Source organism: Girardinichthys multiradiatus, chromosome 12 (genome assembly GCF_021462225.1).
Source record: "Girardinichthys multiradiatus isolate DD_20200921_A chromosome 12, DD_fGirMul_XY1, whole genome shotgun sequence".
NCBI lineage: Eukaryota > Metazoa > Chordata > Actinopteri > Cyprinodontiformes > Goodeidae > Girardinichthys > Girardinichthys multiradiatus.
In genome coordinates, this window is record NC_061805.1 from 34,671,921 (window position 1) to 34,689,687 (window position 17,767).

The following is a 17,767-nucleotide window of genomic DNA, read 5'->3' on the forward strand; positions in this document are numbered from 1 at the left end:
GCTTGTAATTTGCATATTTGATATTTCATTAAAATTTATATTAACCTCTAGTCCTCTTACAAGGGGACTTGTCCTCTTCAGTAACAAAAACACCTGCTTGTGGCTGACTAACTCTGAGACTGACACACACTTGTATGTCCAGATCTTCATCTGAGACTCCTCTACAAAAGTATTTACTTCATTCTTATATCCATTGACCACCGCTCAAACACCATGCATAAAAGTCTAAACATGTATAACCTTTCAATTACTTATTGTGTTGACACCAGATTGGCTACAGCAAGAGTAAGAGGTTTTGTATGGAAGGTTTTGTATCTATTTTTTGTTTGGCAGAATTAATTTTTTGTGCATTTAAACCATATTTACTCAGGCCCTGAATAATTTACTCTCAAATTTTCACATCCACATCATCCTCCAGGACCTTTCTGTTAGTTGATACCAAGATGAACAGTTTAGGCATGTACAGGTTGAGAATAGCCGTATGCATTTTTTGAAAAATACACCCTCGGGCTTTAGAGGTTAAATGAATGTTCATGCTTATGAAGTAGAAACTATTTGTATATTTTCAATATGTAGAAATAAAAAAAAGTAATTTAAAAAACTCAAAAAGCAAACAAAGGTTTATATATAAAAAAAGCTAAAGCTGAAACATATCATTTCAATAATTTTACAATATTAATGCTGGTAAATGTTCATAAAATTAGCAAGATAAGGAATGTTTTAATTGTCCTCATTGGTTTCTTCAGACCTTTGATTGGTTCGGAGACGGTGGGCCGCGATGGGCCACACCGATCCAGAAGCATTGGTATTTGTAAAATACGTGGTTGTTTTCTTCCTTCCAGGCAGCAGTGATGGTGTTTGGGTGAAACACAGCATCAAGGACAGCTACGACTACTTCTACAATCTGGAGACTGGGCAGGGCACCTGGGAGGAGCCTGAAGGGTTTGAACAGAAAGGAGCCCAACTCAGCAAAGAGGAGATCCAGGTACATCTCCATAATGGTAGCACTTATTAAGATCTTACAGAACCAAGTCATGAAAATAAAATTCCTGTGTTTACAAAGATTCAGTAGTGTGATCATTGCTTGGCTTTGTCCTTCCTGTCAGAATGTAGTGAACTCTGTGACTGCAGAATACAACAGGGAACAGCTATGGTTGGCAAATGAATCCTTCGTCACCCAGCTGCAGGCAAGGATCAGAGGTTACCTGTTTAGAAGAAAGCATTCACAGAGAATGGAGTATCTACACCAACAGGAACCCCATGTAATTGCACTCCAGGTATGAAATGTGAGGACGCAGAGCATCGGCCATTTTTGCTTTCATCATTTAACATGTTGCAGCGTTCATGGACAAATTATGAAGCCCGCATTTCCCCTTATGTGCTTTTTAGTATGTAATAGAGAAATACATAATTATGTTTGTATTGTACTGTAGAGGGCTTTATGTTCACAGGTATACTAGAAAACCACTATATAACAGTGCCAGTGAAAGGTTTACAAACAATTTGTTTTGCCTTTTAGAAAAATACTTAAACAGTCTTTTTTCAGGGTGGAATTATCATATGACAAACAATGGTCAGTGAATTTGAAAATCAAGAAGTTTAGTTGCAGACTTTCTCTAATCTACACAAAATTATACATCCAGCGTCGGATAAAAACCTGGACCCCCTATTAATATCTGGTTAAATGACCCTCAATGAGTGGCTACTCTAGTGGCCATCAACACGTTTCTGGCATAATTCTGGCTGAACAATTCACCACTCTTCCACAAATGGGTTTGGATTAAAAATTATTTGAGAATTTATGAACCATCTGTGCCAAGAAAACAACCAATTGAAAACAACTTTACCAGTTCGGTTTTTAAGAGTGGTCAAATATCCATTCAGAATTGTACTTATTGTTTTGTATAATTCATTGAAATATGTTTTATGATTATTCCACCCTTAAAAAGAACGTTTTTTGAAGAATCATTCATACCAGTGATGAGTGTAAACTCTCCTAATTCCTGATGCAGCTGTGGGCTGTTGCACCACTTATAACTTTATTAATTTTACATACATTTGATAAATTATGTGCTTGCTTTTTTATAATTAAAAAACAACATACACAGTATCACAGCTATTGAAAAGACCTATTGCTGCCTATCCAACTTCACCAACCTACCCTGTGATGCCATTCACCAACTATAATCCCACTTCCAATGAAGTTGAGACCTTGTGTAAATTGTGAATAAAAATACAATACAATAATTGGGAAACCCTGTTCAGCCTATATGCAGTTGAATAATGTTCAAACTGATAAACTTTAATGCCTTTTTTGCAAATATTCATTTTGAATTTAAATCTTGCAACACGTTCCAAAAAAGCTGAAACAGAGGCATGTTTACCACCGTGTTACATCACCTTTCCGTTTAAGAACACTCCAAAAGCATTTGGGAACATGACGTCAATGATTTCCAAAAACAAACTTTTCCACTTTACGTTAGTCCATCTCAGATGAGCTCGGGTCCAGATAAGCTGGTGGCGTTTCTGGGTGGTGTTGATATTTGGCTTTGCATGGTAATGTTTTAACTTGCAGTTGTAGATGTAGTGACAAACTGTGTTAACTGACAATGGTTTTCTGAAGCACTCCTGAGCCCATACGGTAATATCCGTTACAATGATGTCAGATTTTAATGCAGTGCCTCTTGAGGGGTCAAAGGTTGTGGGCATTTAATGTTTGTTTCGGTCTTGCCGCAGATATTCTCCTGATTCCCTGAATATTTTGATGATATTATGGACTTGCAATTGTACAGTGAGAAACTGTTGGACTGTTTGCTCAAGCAAGTATTTAGTTGCCCCTGTCCCAGCTTTTTTGGAACGTGTTGCAAGCAGCAAAATGAGATAAAACACTCAAGTTTATCAGTTTGAACATTAAATATCTTGTCTTTGTTGTGTATTAAATTGCATATAGGGTGATTTTTATTTTTATTTTTTTACATTTTACACAATGTCTCAATTTCATTGTATGTGGAGCTGTAATTGTATGTTCTTACTTTTTTAAATGTAGTTTTTCCTTTTTCAGGCTAGCTGGAGGGGTTATAGACAGAGGAAAATCTACATAGCGAGAATTAATTTGCTTCAGAAAAGTGTTGCCTCTGTGGTGAAGGTGATTATTACCAATAATAATATTGTCTCCATTTTTTTTTATCTTTAAAATTACAACTGCTATTAAACAATAACTGCTAACTAAAACTATATAACAAATATTTGTAAAGTATCTGATATTGGTGATGAATTAATGAAAAAGGGTATATACATAAATCGCATTTCAGAAACCTAACAACGAATTGTGCTATTTTTAGATCCAGTCTATAGTGAAAATGTGGAAAGCAAAAAGAAAGTATAATCAAAGGCTGCAGTTCTTCCGAGAGCACGTGAGTAATCAAAGACTCGGTCCACAGACCTGTTGTTGAATTTTCCTGCATTTGTCCTGCTGCTCACAGCGCTCTGCTGTTGCTGTTTAGGACAAAGAAATTGTGAAAATCCAGGCGTTCCTAAAGGCAAACAAAGCAAGAGATGACTACAGAACCTTAAGTGAGTGAAAAATCATTTTGTATGCAGCATTTTGTGTACTTCTGTAGTACACAAAATTAAGCTGTTATGAAATGTCAGTTTTTTTTTATGTTGGGATAGAAAAACTCTGTTTTATCATGGAGCTTAGTTAGGTTCTTATGATTTTTATCCTTGGTTTGTGTGTATGAATCTCCTGAATGTTTCCGATCGGTATGGCAGACTCTTAAAATATATTTTTTTAATATACAGCTATATAGAGTATCATGAAAACTGTAATTTATTGAATGAACTTAGTTTATAAATGTAAACATATACATATTTTCCCTGCATAATGAGTATTTAAAGGTTTAACTCTGTTAATTTAGATGATTCTGGCTTACAGCTGAGGAAAACAAAACACTAAAACAGAACACAATAAAAAGGATTTTAAATTCAGAAATGTTTAGACTGAAGGGGAAACTGCAGTTCAGATGGATATGATGGTTCCATACCCTTAAGACATGGTACCGCTGATTGGGCATTAACTGGCCTGACCTGACCTGACCTGACCTCGACCCCCTAGAGCAGGGGGGTCTAAACTTTGTGTCCCCTGGGCCAAAATCTCCAACTCAAAAATAAGTTGCTGTTTTTTTTTTTTACCTTAACAATAATTTAAACATGCAATAATTCAGACAAATAATATAGTCAGAAGAAGGGTTAAAAAGGGTTTTGCAAGTTTGTCTTTTTAAAAGAAAGGCATCCAAAGTTTCCAAATTCTTCTGGACACGTTAGGAAAAAACTAATTGAATTCAGTCTATTTTCAGCATTAAGAGCAGGATTTAGGTCACTCTTTCTCAAAAAACGCTTTAAAAGTAACTAGATCTTGTGTCCTACCTGATGTTCTCCATTGTAAGAAGATTTTAATCTGTTATTAACAATTTTGTTTAGAATTAAAACAAAACATCTGCATCAACCACCTGTGCTGGTGGGACAAATTTGGATCATTTCTGAATTGCAGCCAGGGGCAGCTCTTTGGACCTCCCTGCCCTAGGGAATCCATGGGGTATTGTCAAGAAGAAGATGAGAGACACCTGATCTAACAATGCAGACCAGCTGAAGGCTGCCATTACAGCTACCTTCTCAACACCTCAGCAGAGCCACAGGCTCATCATTTCTTCCATGCCATATTGTGCTGATGCAGTAATTCATGCAAATTGAGCCTCCATCAGATGAATTAAACTACTGCACAGTACTTTTATTAGGCAACCTTACTGTATTAAAAATCTGTTTAAATGTAATATTCACATTTTCTTAGAAACTGAGTGTTGTTTTTTTCAGCTGACAAAATCTTTGAAAAACAGAAATAAACACTTGAAATATTCCAGTCTGAGTGTAACGAATATGTATAATATGAGATACATGGAAATAAATTAAATTATAAACAATATTCCAATGTCTTCATACACCTATATGTCCAGTATTTATAAAAAAAAACATAACTGTAAAGCCAGTTAATACTTTTTATATGTTACAAGAAACCTGCGCTTCTTGTTTTTGACATTTTAGCTGGAGCCAGTGATCCTCCGCTGTCTGTGGTCCGAAAGTTTGTCCACTTGTTGGAGCAGAGCCCCCTGGATCTGCAGGAGGAACAAGAGGTGACACAGCTTAGGGAAGAAGTGGTGACAAAGATCCGCTCCAACCAACAGATGGAGAAAGACTTGAATCTAATGGACATCAAGATCGGACTGCTGGTGAAGAACAGGATCACGCTGCAGGTTGAGAACTTTTAATGTAATTGTTAGAACTGTGGATTTTTCAGTGCCGCAACCCGAAATGTACAAGTTTAATATGAACCTTTTTTGTCGGGTCTCCTAGATAGATGGCTAGAATGATGAGGTCCAGTACTCCATCTATTCCATTTGAGATTCCTTATTAATTTGGGGCTTCTTTTATTTCACAGGATGTTGTTTCACATAGTAAGAAAATGAAGAACAAGAAAAATAAAACAAGCCATGATGACCAGACTGCTGGAGATGGACTTGGCATTAAGGGCCTCAATAAGGGCAAAAGAAGGAAATTGGAAGCCTACCAACATCTCTTTTATCTGCTACAGGTACAAAGGCACAGCAGCATAAATAAATACATTTGAACTATGCAGTGGCAAACAGGTTTTAGGTCTTTTTGAGCTCTGAGGTTTTCTTTATTAGGACAAACTAAAGCTCCTTTTTTCCCCAACACTGTTTCAGACCATCCCATCCTATCTGGCAAAGCTGATCTTCCAGATGCCCCAAAACAAATCTACAAAGTTCATGGACACAGTGATCTTCACGTTGTACAACTATGCTTCCAACCAAAGAGAGGAGTACCTGCTGCTCAAACTCTTCAAGACTGCACTGGAAGAAGAGATAAAGTGAGAACTCTGTTTACATTCTAACAAAAATGTTTAGCAACACATTATTTTCCAGGATAGATCACAGAGGCTGATCACATAAATGTGTGCTAACGTTGGAACCCATAATTGTAGGTTTCAATTTCCACCATTGGTCTTTTTTTTTCGTCTCAGTTCTAAGGTGGATCAGATCCAGGACATAGTGACGGGCAATCCTACAGTCATCAAGATGGTGGTGAGCTTTAACAGAGGTGCACGTGGTCACAACACCCTCAGGCAGCTGTTGGCTCCAGTAGTGAAAGAGATAATTGACAACAAGAGTTTAGGCATCAACACCAATCCTGTGGATGTGTACAAAGCCTGGGTCAACCAGCTGGAGACGGCGACCGGAGAGGCCAGGTAGGAGCGGAAACACCTGGCTTTAGGTTGTGGTCCTTTCTTCTGTTGTCATTTTTCTTTGTTGTTTCCCTTTCAATATTTTACATTTCCCATCCTGTCTATCAGGAAACATTTTTTCTATCCATGTGGATTATGAAAAATGAGAAAATGAACCATTATTAATGGTCAAACAATAGTCCATCACACTGCTCTCCATTGCTCTCCTTCAGCAAGCTGCCCTATGAGGTGACTCCTGAGCAGGCCATGTCTCATGAAGAAGTACGCAATAGGCTGCAGGCCTCCAGTGTGGCTCTGCGGTCTGCAACAGATAAGGTGTTGAACTCCATTGTGTCCTCGCTGGATAATATCCCGTAAGTTTCAAGGTCTGGTAACCATGGCCTACTTGATTGAAGGTTTTTTCTGTGACCAATTTGCATGTTTGTGATTATGAATATCCATTGCAGTATGTCTCTATGAGTTAGCTTTATGTCTGCTTGTGTTACCCCTGCTTTTTACCTTGTTAAATAAAGGTCAAATAAAACCTTCCTCCTTTTGCATTTACATATTTGAAGTCCTCTTCCTGAGCATTATTTTTCTAGCTTTCTTTGTTATTTAAATTTTATGTTTATAATTCCAAACTTTTTTGGACTTGGTGTGGTTGTTGGACTGACCAGCCTTTTAGGACAATTACTCGTGTTTTCAAAACTCGCTATTGTTTCTGTCCTCTAAAATCTTTCCACCAGAGGTGCTGTTTCGCTCATACTTGGAGACCTGATTGCAGTTTTAATGGGGAAAAAAACCTTTTGGGTTTTACTTTTGCTGGGCTTGTTTTATCGTTTCGCATGTCACTGCATTTGTTTGTGTTTGATGTCCTACCAGTGCACTTTGTTTTGCATGCAGTTATGGCATGAGATACATAGCAAAGGTTTTGAAGAACAGCCTCCATGAAAAGTTTCCTGAAGCCTCAGAGGACGAGCTGCTAAAGGTAGAAGCATTACGATGGTAAAACCAAATCACAGAAAAACGGTATTCTTGCTTGATGTGTGACCTATTTTTCTTTTTATATTAGATTGTGGGAAACCTGCTGTACTACCGCTACATGAACCCAGCCATTGTGGCACCAGATGGCTTTGACATAATCGACATGTCAGCAGGGGGCCAGCTTCACCTCGACCAGCGACGCAACCTGGGGTCTGTTGCAAAGATGCTGCAGCATGCTGCTGCAAGCAAGCTGTTTGAGGGCGAGAATGCACATATGACGCCAATGAACAAATACATATCTCAGACCTATGAGAAGTTTAGGTAAGAGGGATTAGATGAATGTGCACAAATTATGCTCTGCTGGGAGAGACTTCTTTTGCTTTTTGGCTGTATTTCCGAAATGTTTTCTAGGTGAGAAACACAAGTGGTAAAAAAGAAGTGACCTTCCTCTTATAACAAAGTCCGGAATACCTAAAACAATGTAACAGGGTGGACATAGAGGTATCCCTGGTAACAGAAAAAAGCTATATGCTGTGTCAGCAGACTTTAGATAGTCGTCTGCCAACATTAACTTAATTTCCAAATGGGAGAGGCAATATCAGTGTGTGTGTGTTGCCATCCGTCCCACTTTATGAAAATAAATGACTCGTCTTTACTGGAAATCCACTAACATGTCCATTTTCTGGAAATCCGTTTGTTTGAACCTTTCACCCTGGCTGGGAAAAAATGATTATCAGCACATTAGCATTTTGATGACATTGTTTTCTTTAATTCTGATAGAATGTTGTTTGCCTCAACTCTACCATACCTTAATCTCAGAGATTGACATCAGTTAACCGTTGATCTCCACCAGGTCATTTTTCCAGGCTGCATGTGACGTTCCTGAACCTGAGGAGAGGTTTAATGTTGATGAATATTCAGACATGGTGACTCTGAGCAAACCTGTCATCTACATCTCAATAGAGGAGATCATCAATACTCATTCGGTAAACTCTGACAAAATACACTGATCTTTCATTCTTCCCTACTGTTGTGTTATTGACTCGAACTAACTTCATACCACAAGGCTGTAAGAACATACATCCATGCACTTATTCAGATCATCCTGTAGTTGTATGGTGCCGGTTTTTAAGACTTTGTGCTACATAAAGAGGAAAACCTTTAGTCCCAGTTTTAGTTACACATCGCTTTCTTCCCAATTCATGTTACTGTGGATCTGATTACCTGTTCAATGATGAAACCTGAAGATGTCTCTTATTATTATTTTCTGGCAATTTATGTCAAATCTTAAAAAAAACCTTAATACAAATAGACGAACAGGCCAGACTTGGGTGGCTATGAAATTCTTGTGTTATAATAATGTTTAGTAAAAATACAGCTGTTTTACTGACTTTACAAAAATGTTAAACCTATCAAATCAAATTGCAGTACTGCAATTGCAAAATACTGCTTGGATGCAATATTTTGTAGGATATGATATTTCCAATGTGTTGCATTCACACTCTACATGGTAGTATGTATGGCCAGTTAGATGGTCTCTTACCTACCCCTGGTTCCTCTGTGTACTTTCAGTGAGATGTTAAAGCTCGGGTAAATTAGAATGACGGAAAGGAACAGGAATAGGAAATCACCAATAGTATTGCAGTTATGTGTCTTAATATTGTGCAGTTCTACTTTGTGGCTTTTATTTGAAACAGAAAAGCAACAATGTTGCCACATATATTAATTAATTAACAATAGACTTAAAAAGGAATTAGAATAAGCAGACTGCTGCTTAACAAACACACTGCTCATACCTTGCCAACTGTAGTCTTGAGACGGTGTTACACGGACTTATGGGTGGCGCTCCTTTAGCTTTTATACAGTGACTTCGGACCTTCTAAATGAGGAAGCAGCACAGTTGTCTTCTTTCACCCTTTCTGACTACCAGTGTGCAGCAAAAGGTGGGGGAGGGGCAGTGCTGCATCACTCTCTGCTTCAGTCAGTTTCTCTGGCCTCTCATTAGAAGAACTTTTTACCAAAAAACGTTATGATGGCAAAATACTGAAGCAGTTTTGAAGCTAATTTAAAACTTGTTTGTATGTTTTTCAAAGGGAAATAGACCCCTGCTTACCACAGAGGGTGAACCTAGATTAGTTTTTCCCTCCTGCACTTTTCATTCGTTTTGTTTTTTTGACACCAACATTATCCCGTTTCCGTCCTTCATATTTCCTCAGATTTTTCTTGGAAAACTATTAATAGTGAGAAATTTGGAATAAAGCCACCCGTGTTTTACTCTACCCAAGAGCTCTAATGGAGATAATAATGGTTCAAACTGATTTTTCATCTATTTTATCTTTGCACATTAATATATCATCATCAGATTTTCATTCATTGTACTATTTAGGGAACAGCTAAAAGTACAATTGATTGGTAGCATTTATTCTCTGTATATGCATTGATTTTGTGATAACTGTTGGAGGTCAGTAACATATTCAGTAGCTGCTTAGTTCTTGATTTTTAAAATCCAGCAACCTTGGAAGGGACTACATTAATTTAACTGTTTTTTGTGGCTTCTCTGTTGTTTCAGTAACTAACAGCAGGTCAGTGGATAAGTTTATTCAATATTATAAATATTTGTTTGCACTCAGCTGCTTCTGGAACATCTGGAAGCCATCTCTCCAGACCGAAATGACTTGCTGCATGAGCTGCTGCAGGATTTGGGAGATGTGCCTGACGTCGAGGCTTTTCTTGGTACAGTTTTAACAAATTCTGACTTTATTAAGTCCCAATTTCACAAAATATTTCCCAGATTTACAAACGGTGCTGCTGTACCTTCAGGTGAAGGAGCTGTAGACCCAGATGAACCAAACAGAGAAGGTGCTCTGAGTCAGCTGGCAAAGACTGAGATCTCTCTAACACTGACCAGCAAGTTTGAGCTGCTGGAGGGAGATGACAAAGACTTGAAGACTCTCATGACGAAGTAAGTTTATGGTTGGATCTTGGGCAGAAAGTTTGAACATGATCATTTTGTAACACAATGCTTTGCTCTACCTGAAATTCTCCCGTTCTGAGGCTTCAGACTTTGGGCACAGCTGTGGGGATCGACTGCCAAACTGTACCAGGAATCACACTTAGTCGGCACTGTGCTGTTAATACTCTGTGATCTGCTGACTTTGTGACACAATTAGTGCGTCTTTGTGGGTTTCATTCAGTCACATATCTTTGTTGTCTTTCCTGCTCCTCTATCATGTCCTGTCCACAGAGGAAGAAGTAACGGGGTTAGGGTTATCTACCCTATAAACATGCATCCGTTTGGAATGCCTTCTGAAAGAATGCATTGCAGTGTTGCTCTTATCCATGTTTTCAGACAGCTCTTCTTGTAAAAATGGATCATAAATACACAGCAACTGAGTCTATTATTTGTATGTGTTAGCTAAAATGTTCTCCATGTTTTAAGTAGAGCATGTTGTCGGTTAATGAATAGACAAACCTTTTTTCATTAACCTATCCGTAAAATGCTCAGTTTTCCGTATGACTCCTACAATGTTGGTCTTTCTGGAGGCAGAAGTGAGCATAATTGAACAAGGGTCTGTCGGTTCTTGAAAGGTGATTGGACAAAACTTTTTCTTTGAGGACTTGACTATAACAGCTTCCACACAGATGCAAATGGGGCATCCTACCATATCGCATAATGTTTATTATGATATTATAAGGTTTCCATACAACATTGAAGAGTCTGTAAAAAGTATTGAATTTGCTTTTATCAATTTCCAGTTCTGGATACTTATGTTAGGAAAACAAGTGGAGTACGGAAAAACAATTTTTACAGACTTTCTTCTCCTCTTTCAGTTTCTGAAGGACAAGAGTCTATTAAAGCTTAAATAATCCAGTGATTCTGCATAGATTTATATAAAATAGACATTCTTTATCTTTGATTTGCCACATCACACATTGATTTGAACATTTTACCCAGCAGTGTTTTGTTTTTTACTTACTGATTGAATACACATTCCTTCAAAAAACAAAAAAAGGGGCCATTTTACTACCTAGAATGAAAAACAAAGCACTAAAGCACTATTTTTAACAAAATGGCAGAACTGTATAAGAACCCTGTGTTTAGAGCAACTTGTCATCTGCACCATTTTAGTTCAGCTTTAGAGAAAAGGGTGAAAATGGTAGCAGTAATGCTTTATATCCTGAATGGTAATTCAGACTTTGGGTAGATGGAAGTTCAAAATTCCCACAGCTCATTGAATCAGCATTGTTGCATGATAAACAGTAGCCAAAAATGTAATAGTGCAAAAAAGCTAAATATATTGCAAAGCACTGAACTAAGTGTGCCTGAGTGTTTAGAAAGTTGTGGTGAAATATCTCTCCTTCAAAACATTAAGTATAAAATACTTTAAATAAACATAAAGAGCAGGGCTGACCTGTGTGCTGCCCAGCAAAACTTGCATCCAGAAAAGCCCAGGCCAAAAAGATAAAACATACACAAGTACATTATAAAAGGGTTTTGCAACATAGCAGTAAAAAATAAATAAGTTAGAATTAGGTCACAGTCGGCATCACACACCGGGTCAAAGCTTGGAGGCTTTTTTTTTTTAAACATTTAATACAGTACTTGTCTGACATACAATAGATGAGCAACTCACAGTTCTGGTTTTGTATCGCGTCTTGGATCATGGAACATATAAGACTACGGTTACCTGACCTGAGGCAGCAAGATGAAACACATGAGTTGAGACTGAGAAATGCCACACAGCAACTGAGACATTTGAAAGCAATGAAGCACATTGCAGGGATAAAGGCTACAGGTTGCAAAAGAATTACACGTTTAACATTGCTTTTAGAAAAAAATATGCTCTGTTTACATAGCATCAGCTTTCAGAGTAGGATCCATTTTCACACTCAAGTCTGTTTATAATGGTTCTCCTCACTAGGCCAGAGCAGATCGATACTGTGGCTCCTGCAGGGACGGTTGGGTCTAAACAACATGACTTCAGCCTTGTTCAAGTGAAAACTAGCAACATTTTGTTAAATTTCCAGATGCTGGGATCTTGCAATTTAGGCGACTGTGGCTCAGTAGGTAGAGTAGTCGTCTTGCAATCAGAAAGTCGTGGGTTCGAATCCAGCTTCCTCCTGCCATATGTCGATGTGCCCCTGGGCAAGGCACTTAACCTCAAGTTGCCTACCAATCTGTGTATCGGTGTATGAATGTGTGAGCGTTAGTGAGTGTGATTGGGTGAATGTGGCTCTAGTGTAAAGCGCTTTGAGCGGTCTGTATGACTGGAGCACTATATAAGTTCAGTTCATTTACCATATAAGTAATTCTGTTGGTGTTTTTTTTGTTTCAGGACAAAAAAGCTGATCGTTGATGTGATTCGGATTCAGCACGGAGAGACCTTACTAGAAATACTTGAGACCCCGGCTACTGCATCACAGGTCTTACTTTTTCTTATCCTGACCGTAACTATTATTCACCAGAGTATGGATTTTTACTCTCTTTTGCACCATAGTGCAATAAGATCTTTGAACTGCTAATTCCTTTTGATCCCGAAGGAGTCTGAGCATACGAAGATTGTCCAGCGCAGGGCTGACCAGGATGCTCAGACACCAGCCGGGTTGAAGAGCAGCCAAGCTGTGTTGGAGGACAGCCAGCTGCCTCTCGAGCAGAAGAAGAGGAAGATCTTAAGGAATCTCCGTAACCTTGAGCAGGCTGGCCTTGCCACCGCCAGTAACAATTACCAGGAACTAATAAACGACATAGCAAAGGTTTCAAAGCACCCTATCCTTTATGTCTGAAAATCAATCTTAGTGTTATTCCAGTAACTTTGCTCAAAATTTAAGTGAAGCCTAAATCTATCGTTTATGATCAACAGGACATTCGGTACCAGAGACGCTACAGACAGAGGAGAAAGGCAGAACTTACGAAGCTTCAACAGACTCTGACAGCGCTCAACTCAAAAACTGCCTTCTTCCAGGAACAAATGAACTATTATGACACCTACATCAAGGCCTGCCTGGACAATCTCAACCGGAAGTGAGTGCGGTTTGTTGGAAGACCTTTCTAACAAGGTTTTTGTGTCTGTTTCATGTTGGATTTTCATATATTTAATCATGACTGTTTTGTCTTCAGGAATTCTCGCAGATCCATAAAAATGGACAGCAAAGGAGAAGAAAAGGGCAGTAAGAAGTGGAAGCCACAGTCTCTGAAGTACACAGCAGCCAGACTGCATGAGAAGGGAGTCATCCTGGAGATAGAAGGTCTTCAGACAAACCAGTAAGTTACCTGGTCATGATGGCTACATGTTCTTTCTCTGAGGTCTACAGTGCCTTTCAAAAGTATTCATACCAGTTGATTTTTGTCACGTTACAACTGCAAACTGCAGTGTTTTTTATTGGGACATTATGTCACAGCCCAACACAAAGTAGTGAATAATAGTGATGTGGAAGGTAAATTAGTAATATTTTCAATTTGTAAAAATTGTCAAAAACCATGAATGTGTAGAACCACCTTTCATGTCTTTCGAAGTATGTCTGCAGCAGCTTTACACATCTAGAGATTGAACTTTCTGCTCATTCCTCTTTGCATAATACATCAGGCTCAGTCAGATTGGTGGGGAGCGTCTGTGAAGATGAACTTTCGAATTTTAGATATCAGTTTGGATTGCAGTACGTCAACATCCTTTGTTCTGGAAGGTGAACCTCCATCCTGGTCTTGACTTTTTTGCAGATTCTAACATTTTCCCATAGGATCGTCCTGTTTTTGGCTCTCCCCATCTTCACATTACTTCTGACATGCTTTCCTGTCCCTGTTGACAAAAAGTTTTGCCACAGCATGATCCTGTCACCACTGTGTTTATCCATGACGATTGTGTCTCCACGGTAAAGCCCTGTATTTGTTTTCCACCTCTAATATACCTGTGTCCTTTATGGCTTACGGTAAACCGCAACCATCATTACCCACTACTTTCTTTCACCAATAGCTTTCCTCTTGCCACTTTTTCTTAAAGGCCAGATTTGAGTAGTGCAAAACAAATAGCTGTCCTGTCAACAGTATCCCCTACTTGAGCTGTGGGTCTATGCAGCTCCTCCAGAGTTACCATGGGCCATTTGGCTGCTTCTCTGATTAATGCTCTCCCTGTCCATTCTGCCAGTTTAGGTGGAAGGCCTTGTCTTAATGGGTTTGCAGCCCTTTTTCTGTTTGAGGTTGATGGATTGAATGGTGCTCAGTGAAATGTTCAAAGCTGTCCTGCAAGATACTCGTACTCGTCGTCCTCCGCTTATCCGGGACCGGGTTGCGGGGGCAGCAGATTCAGCAGAGACGCCCAGACGTCCCTCTCCCCAGACACCTCCTCCAGCTCCTCCGGGTGGAGCCCAAGGCGTTCCCAGGCCAGCCGAGAGACATAGTCCATCAAGCGTGTCCTGGGCCTCCTCCCGGTGGGACGTGCCTGGAACACCTCCCGAGGAAGGCGTCCAGGAGGCATCCGGTATAGATGCCCGAGCCACCTCAACTGGCTCCTCTCGATGTGGAGGAGCAGCGGCTCTACTCCGAGCCCCTCCCAGATGGCCGAGCTCCTCACCCTATCTCAAAGGGAGTGCCCGGCCACCCTACGGAGGAAGCTTGTATCCGGGATCTCGTTCTTTCGGTCATGACCCAAAGTTCATGGCCATAGGTGAGGGTAGGAACGTAGACCGACCGGTAAATTGAGATCTTTGCTTTTCGGCTCAGCTCTCTCTTCACCACAACAGACCGGCACAGCGCCCCCATTACTGTGGCAGCCACACCAATCCGTCTGTCGATCCAACCACCCCAGTCTGCCAGTCCAGAGGCACTGTCTCCGACCGCCACGCAATGTTGAAGAGGCGTGTCAACCATGACAGCCCCACAACATCCAGAGATTTGAGGTACTCAGGGCGGATCTCATCCACCCCCGAAACCTTGCCACTTCAGGGGCAGGCTGAAGACCACCTCGGTGACTTCAGCCTGGGTGATGAAAGAGTCCAACCCCGAGTCCCCAGCCTCTGTTTCCACCACGGAATGCGTGATACCAGGATTGAGGAGATCCTCGAAGTACTCCTTCCACCACCTGATAATGTCCTCAGTCGAGGTCAGCAGCCTCCCACCCCCACTGTAGGCCGATAGGACTCCTTCTTCAGCTTGACAGCATCCCTTACTGCCGGTGTCCACCACCGGGTTCTGGGATTGCCGCCGCGACAGGCACCGCAGACCTTACGGCCGCAGCTATGGGCAGTAGCATCGACAATAGATGCGGAGAACATGGTCCACTCGGACTCTATGTCTCCAACATCCCCCAGAATCTGGTCAAAGCTCTCCCGGAGGTGGGAGTTGAATACATCCCTGGCCGAGGGCTCCGCCAGGCGTTCCCAGCAGACCCTCACTATGCGCTTGGGCCTGCCAAGTCTGTCCGGCTTTGTCCTCTTCCAGCGGATCCAACTCACCACCAGGTGGTGATCAGTGGACAGCTCAGCCCCTCTCTTCACCCGAGTGTCCAAAACATGCGGCCGAAGGTCTGATGATACGACAACAAAGTGGATCATTGACCTCGTGCCTAGGGTGTCCTGGTGCCAAGTGCGCTGATGGACACCCTTATGTTTGAACATGGTGTTCATTATGGACAATCCGTGACTAGCACAGAAGTCCAATAACAAAACACCACTCGGATTCAGATCGGGGAGGCCATTCCTCCCGATCACGCCTCTCCAGGTGTCACTGGGCGTTGAAGTCCCCCAGCAGAATAATGGAGTCCCCAGGAGGGGCACTATCCAGCACCCCCGACAGGGACACCAAGAAGGCCGGGTGCTCCGCACTACCGCTCGGCCCGTAGGCTGAGACGACAGTCAGAGACCTATCCCCAACCCGAAGGCACAGGGATACGACCCTCTCATCCACTGGGGTAAACCCCAACACGTGAAGGCTGAGCTGGGGGGCAACAAGCAAACCCACCCCAGCCCGTCGCCTCTCCCCGTGGGCCACTCAAGAGTAGAAGAAAGTCCAACCCCTCTCAAGGTGATGGGTTCCAGAGCCCACGCTGTGCGTGGAGGCGAGCCCGACTATTTCTAGTCGATATCTCTCGACCTCCCGCACAAGTTAGGCTTCTTCCCCCCCAGCGAGGTGACATTCTACGTCCCTAGAGCCAGCCTAAGCATCCGGGGATTGGGCCGCTGAGGTCTCCACCTTCGTTCGCCACCTTCGTTCGCCACCTTCGTTCGCCACCTTCGTTCGCCACCTTCGTTCGCCACCCAATCCTCTTTGCACCGGTCCCTCACAGTTCACCCTGCAGGTGGTGGGCCCACTGGGGGATGGCCTCGCGTCTCTTGTTCGGGCTTGGCCCGGCCGGGTCCCGCAAGGAGCGACCCAGCCACCAGGCGCTCTCCAGCGAGTCCCGACCCCGGGCCTGGCTCCAGGGTGGGACCCCGGCTCCGCCGTACCGGGTGACGTCACGTGTCTCGATATTTTCGTCCTCATGAGGGATTCTTGAACCGCTCTTTGTCTGACCCATCACCTAGAACCTGTTTGCCATGGGAGACCCTACCAGGGGCATTTAGGCCCCAGACAACATAGCCTCTAGGATCATTTGAGCACTCAAACCCCTCCACCACGTTAAGGTGGCAGTTCAAGGTGGAGGAGAATATCCTGCAAGATATTGTTTTCTAATCTAACAGGGCTTTAAATTTCACCACAACCGTCTCTCTAACCTGTCTACTGCGTTCCTTGGTGTTTTGAAGCTTTTTGTTCACCAACAACCCTCCGTGGCCTCAACAGGACAGCAGGATTTTTATAAGTTGGTTGGTCTAGATTCTATCATATTGAATGGGGCAGAATATTGGTGTACACCGCACTATCCAGATTTAGTTTTGTTCGGAAAAAAATGAAAACCATCCATACATTTTTCTTTTTTTTTTTGATAGCTTCTTTTTGTTAAAGTTTGTTTGTTAAGCGCCTTTTACAGACAAAACCATCGCATAACGCTTTACAGGAAACCAATAAAATAACGATTAAAATGAAGTGCCGATTAAAAAAGCTAAAAATTAAACATTCAACAGAAAGCCTGTTTAGAAAAGAAAATCTACATGGTCTACCATGCAAGATTTCAACAAACTACATTGAAGTTTGTGGTTGTAAGGACAGATTGTGAACACGTTTATATGTGTGTTTCATTTATTTGAAGGTGATAAATTTCCCCCAAACAAGCGGCCTTGTTAAAGTCAACCACCTTTTGAAAACGGATCAAAAACATGCTATATTACTCCTAAGTCTACCTTTGCATTCCAAGTAATCAAGCACTTGAAGAACAAAAGACAAAGATGTGTTCAAAGACCTGAAACTGAATTAAAATAATAAGGATGTGGCTTTTAGCCATTTATTTTGTTGCATTTTGTTAAAAGATCATTTTTAGTAGAAGGTCTTTAGGATAACCTGTCCCACTTTTTATTCTTACTACAATCACACTATAGAATTGACTTTCAATTATGTTATTTTCC

General features: G+C 41.2%; 1 protein-coding gene across 1 annotated transcript in view; it reads left to right on the forward strand.

Moving 5' to 3' along the window:
• Window positions 1-17,767, forward strand: part of iqgap2 (IQ motif containing GTPase activating protein 2) — a 62,429-nt gene that overhangs the window by 43,682 nt on the left and 980 nt on the right. The window contains exons 18-36 of the mRNA XM_047380737.1: window positions 843-985; window positions 1,107-1,277; window positions 3,062-3,145; window positions 3,342-3,413; window positions 3,504-3,573; window positions 5,098-5,306; window positions 5,492-5,644; window positions 5,778-5,941; window positions 6,095-6,319; window positions 6,529-6,669; window positions 7,199-7,283; window positions 7,368-7,600; window positions 8,133-8,265; window positions 9,910-10,012; window positions 10,100-10,241; window positions 12,616-12,703; window positions 12,821-13,033; window positions 13,141-13,301; window positions 13,398-13,541. Coding sequence (XP_047236693.1) covers window positions 843-985; window positions 1,107-1,277; window positions 3,062-3,145; window positions 3,342-3,413; window positions 3,504-3,573; window positions 5,098-5,306; window positions 5,492-5,644; window positions 5,778-5,941; window positions 6,095-6,319; window positions 6,529-6,669; window positions 7,199-7,283; window positions 7,368-7,600; window positions 8,133-8,265; window positions 9,910-10,012; window positions 10,100-10,241; window positions 12,616-12,703; window positions 12,821-13,033; window positions 13,141-13,301; window positions 13,398-13,541 — 2,734 coding nt within the window. The remainder of the gene's footprint in view (window positions 1-842; window positions 986-1,106; window positions 1,278-3,061; window positions 3,146-3,341; window positions 3,414-3,503; window positions 3,574-5,097; window positions 5,307-5,491; window positions 5,645-5,777; window positions 5,942-6,094; window positions 6,320-6,528; window positions 6,670-7,198; window positions 7,284-7,367; window positions 7,601-8,132; window positions 8,266-9,909; window positions 10,013-10,099; window positions 10,242-12,615; window positions 12,704-12,820; window positions 13,034-13,140; window positions 13,302-13,397; window positions 13,542-17,767) is intronic.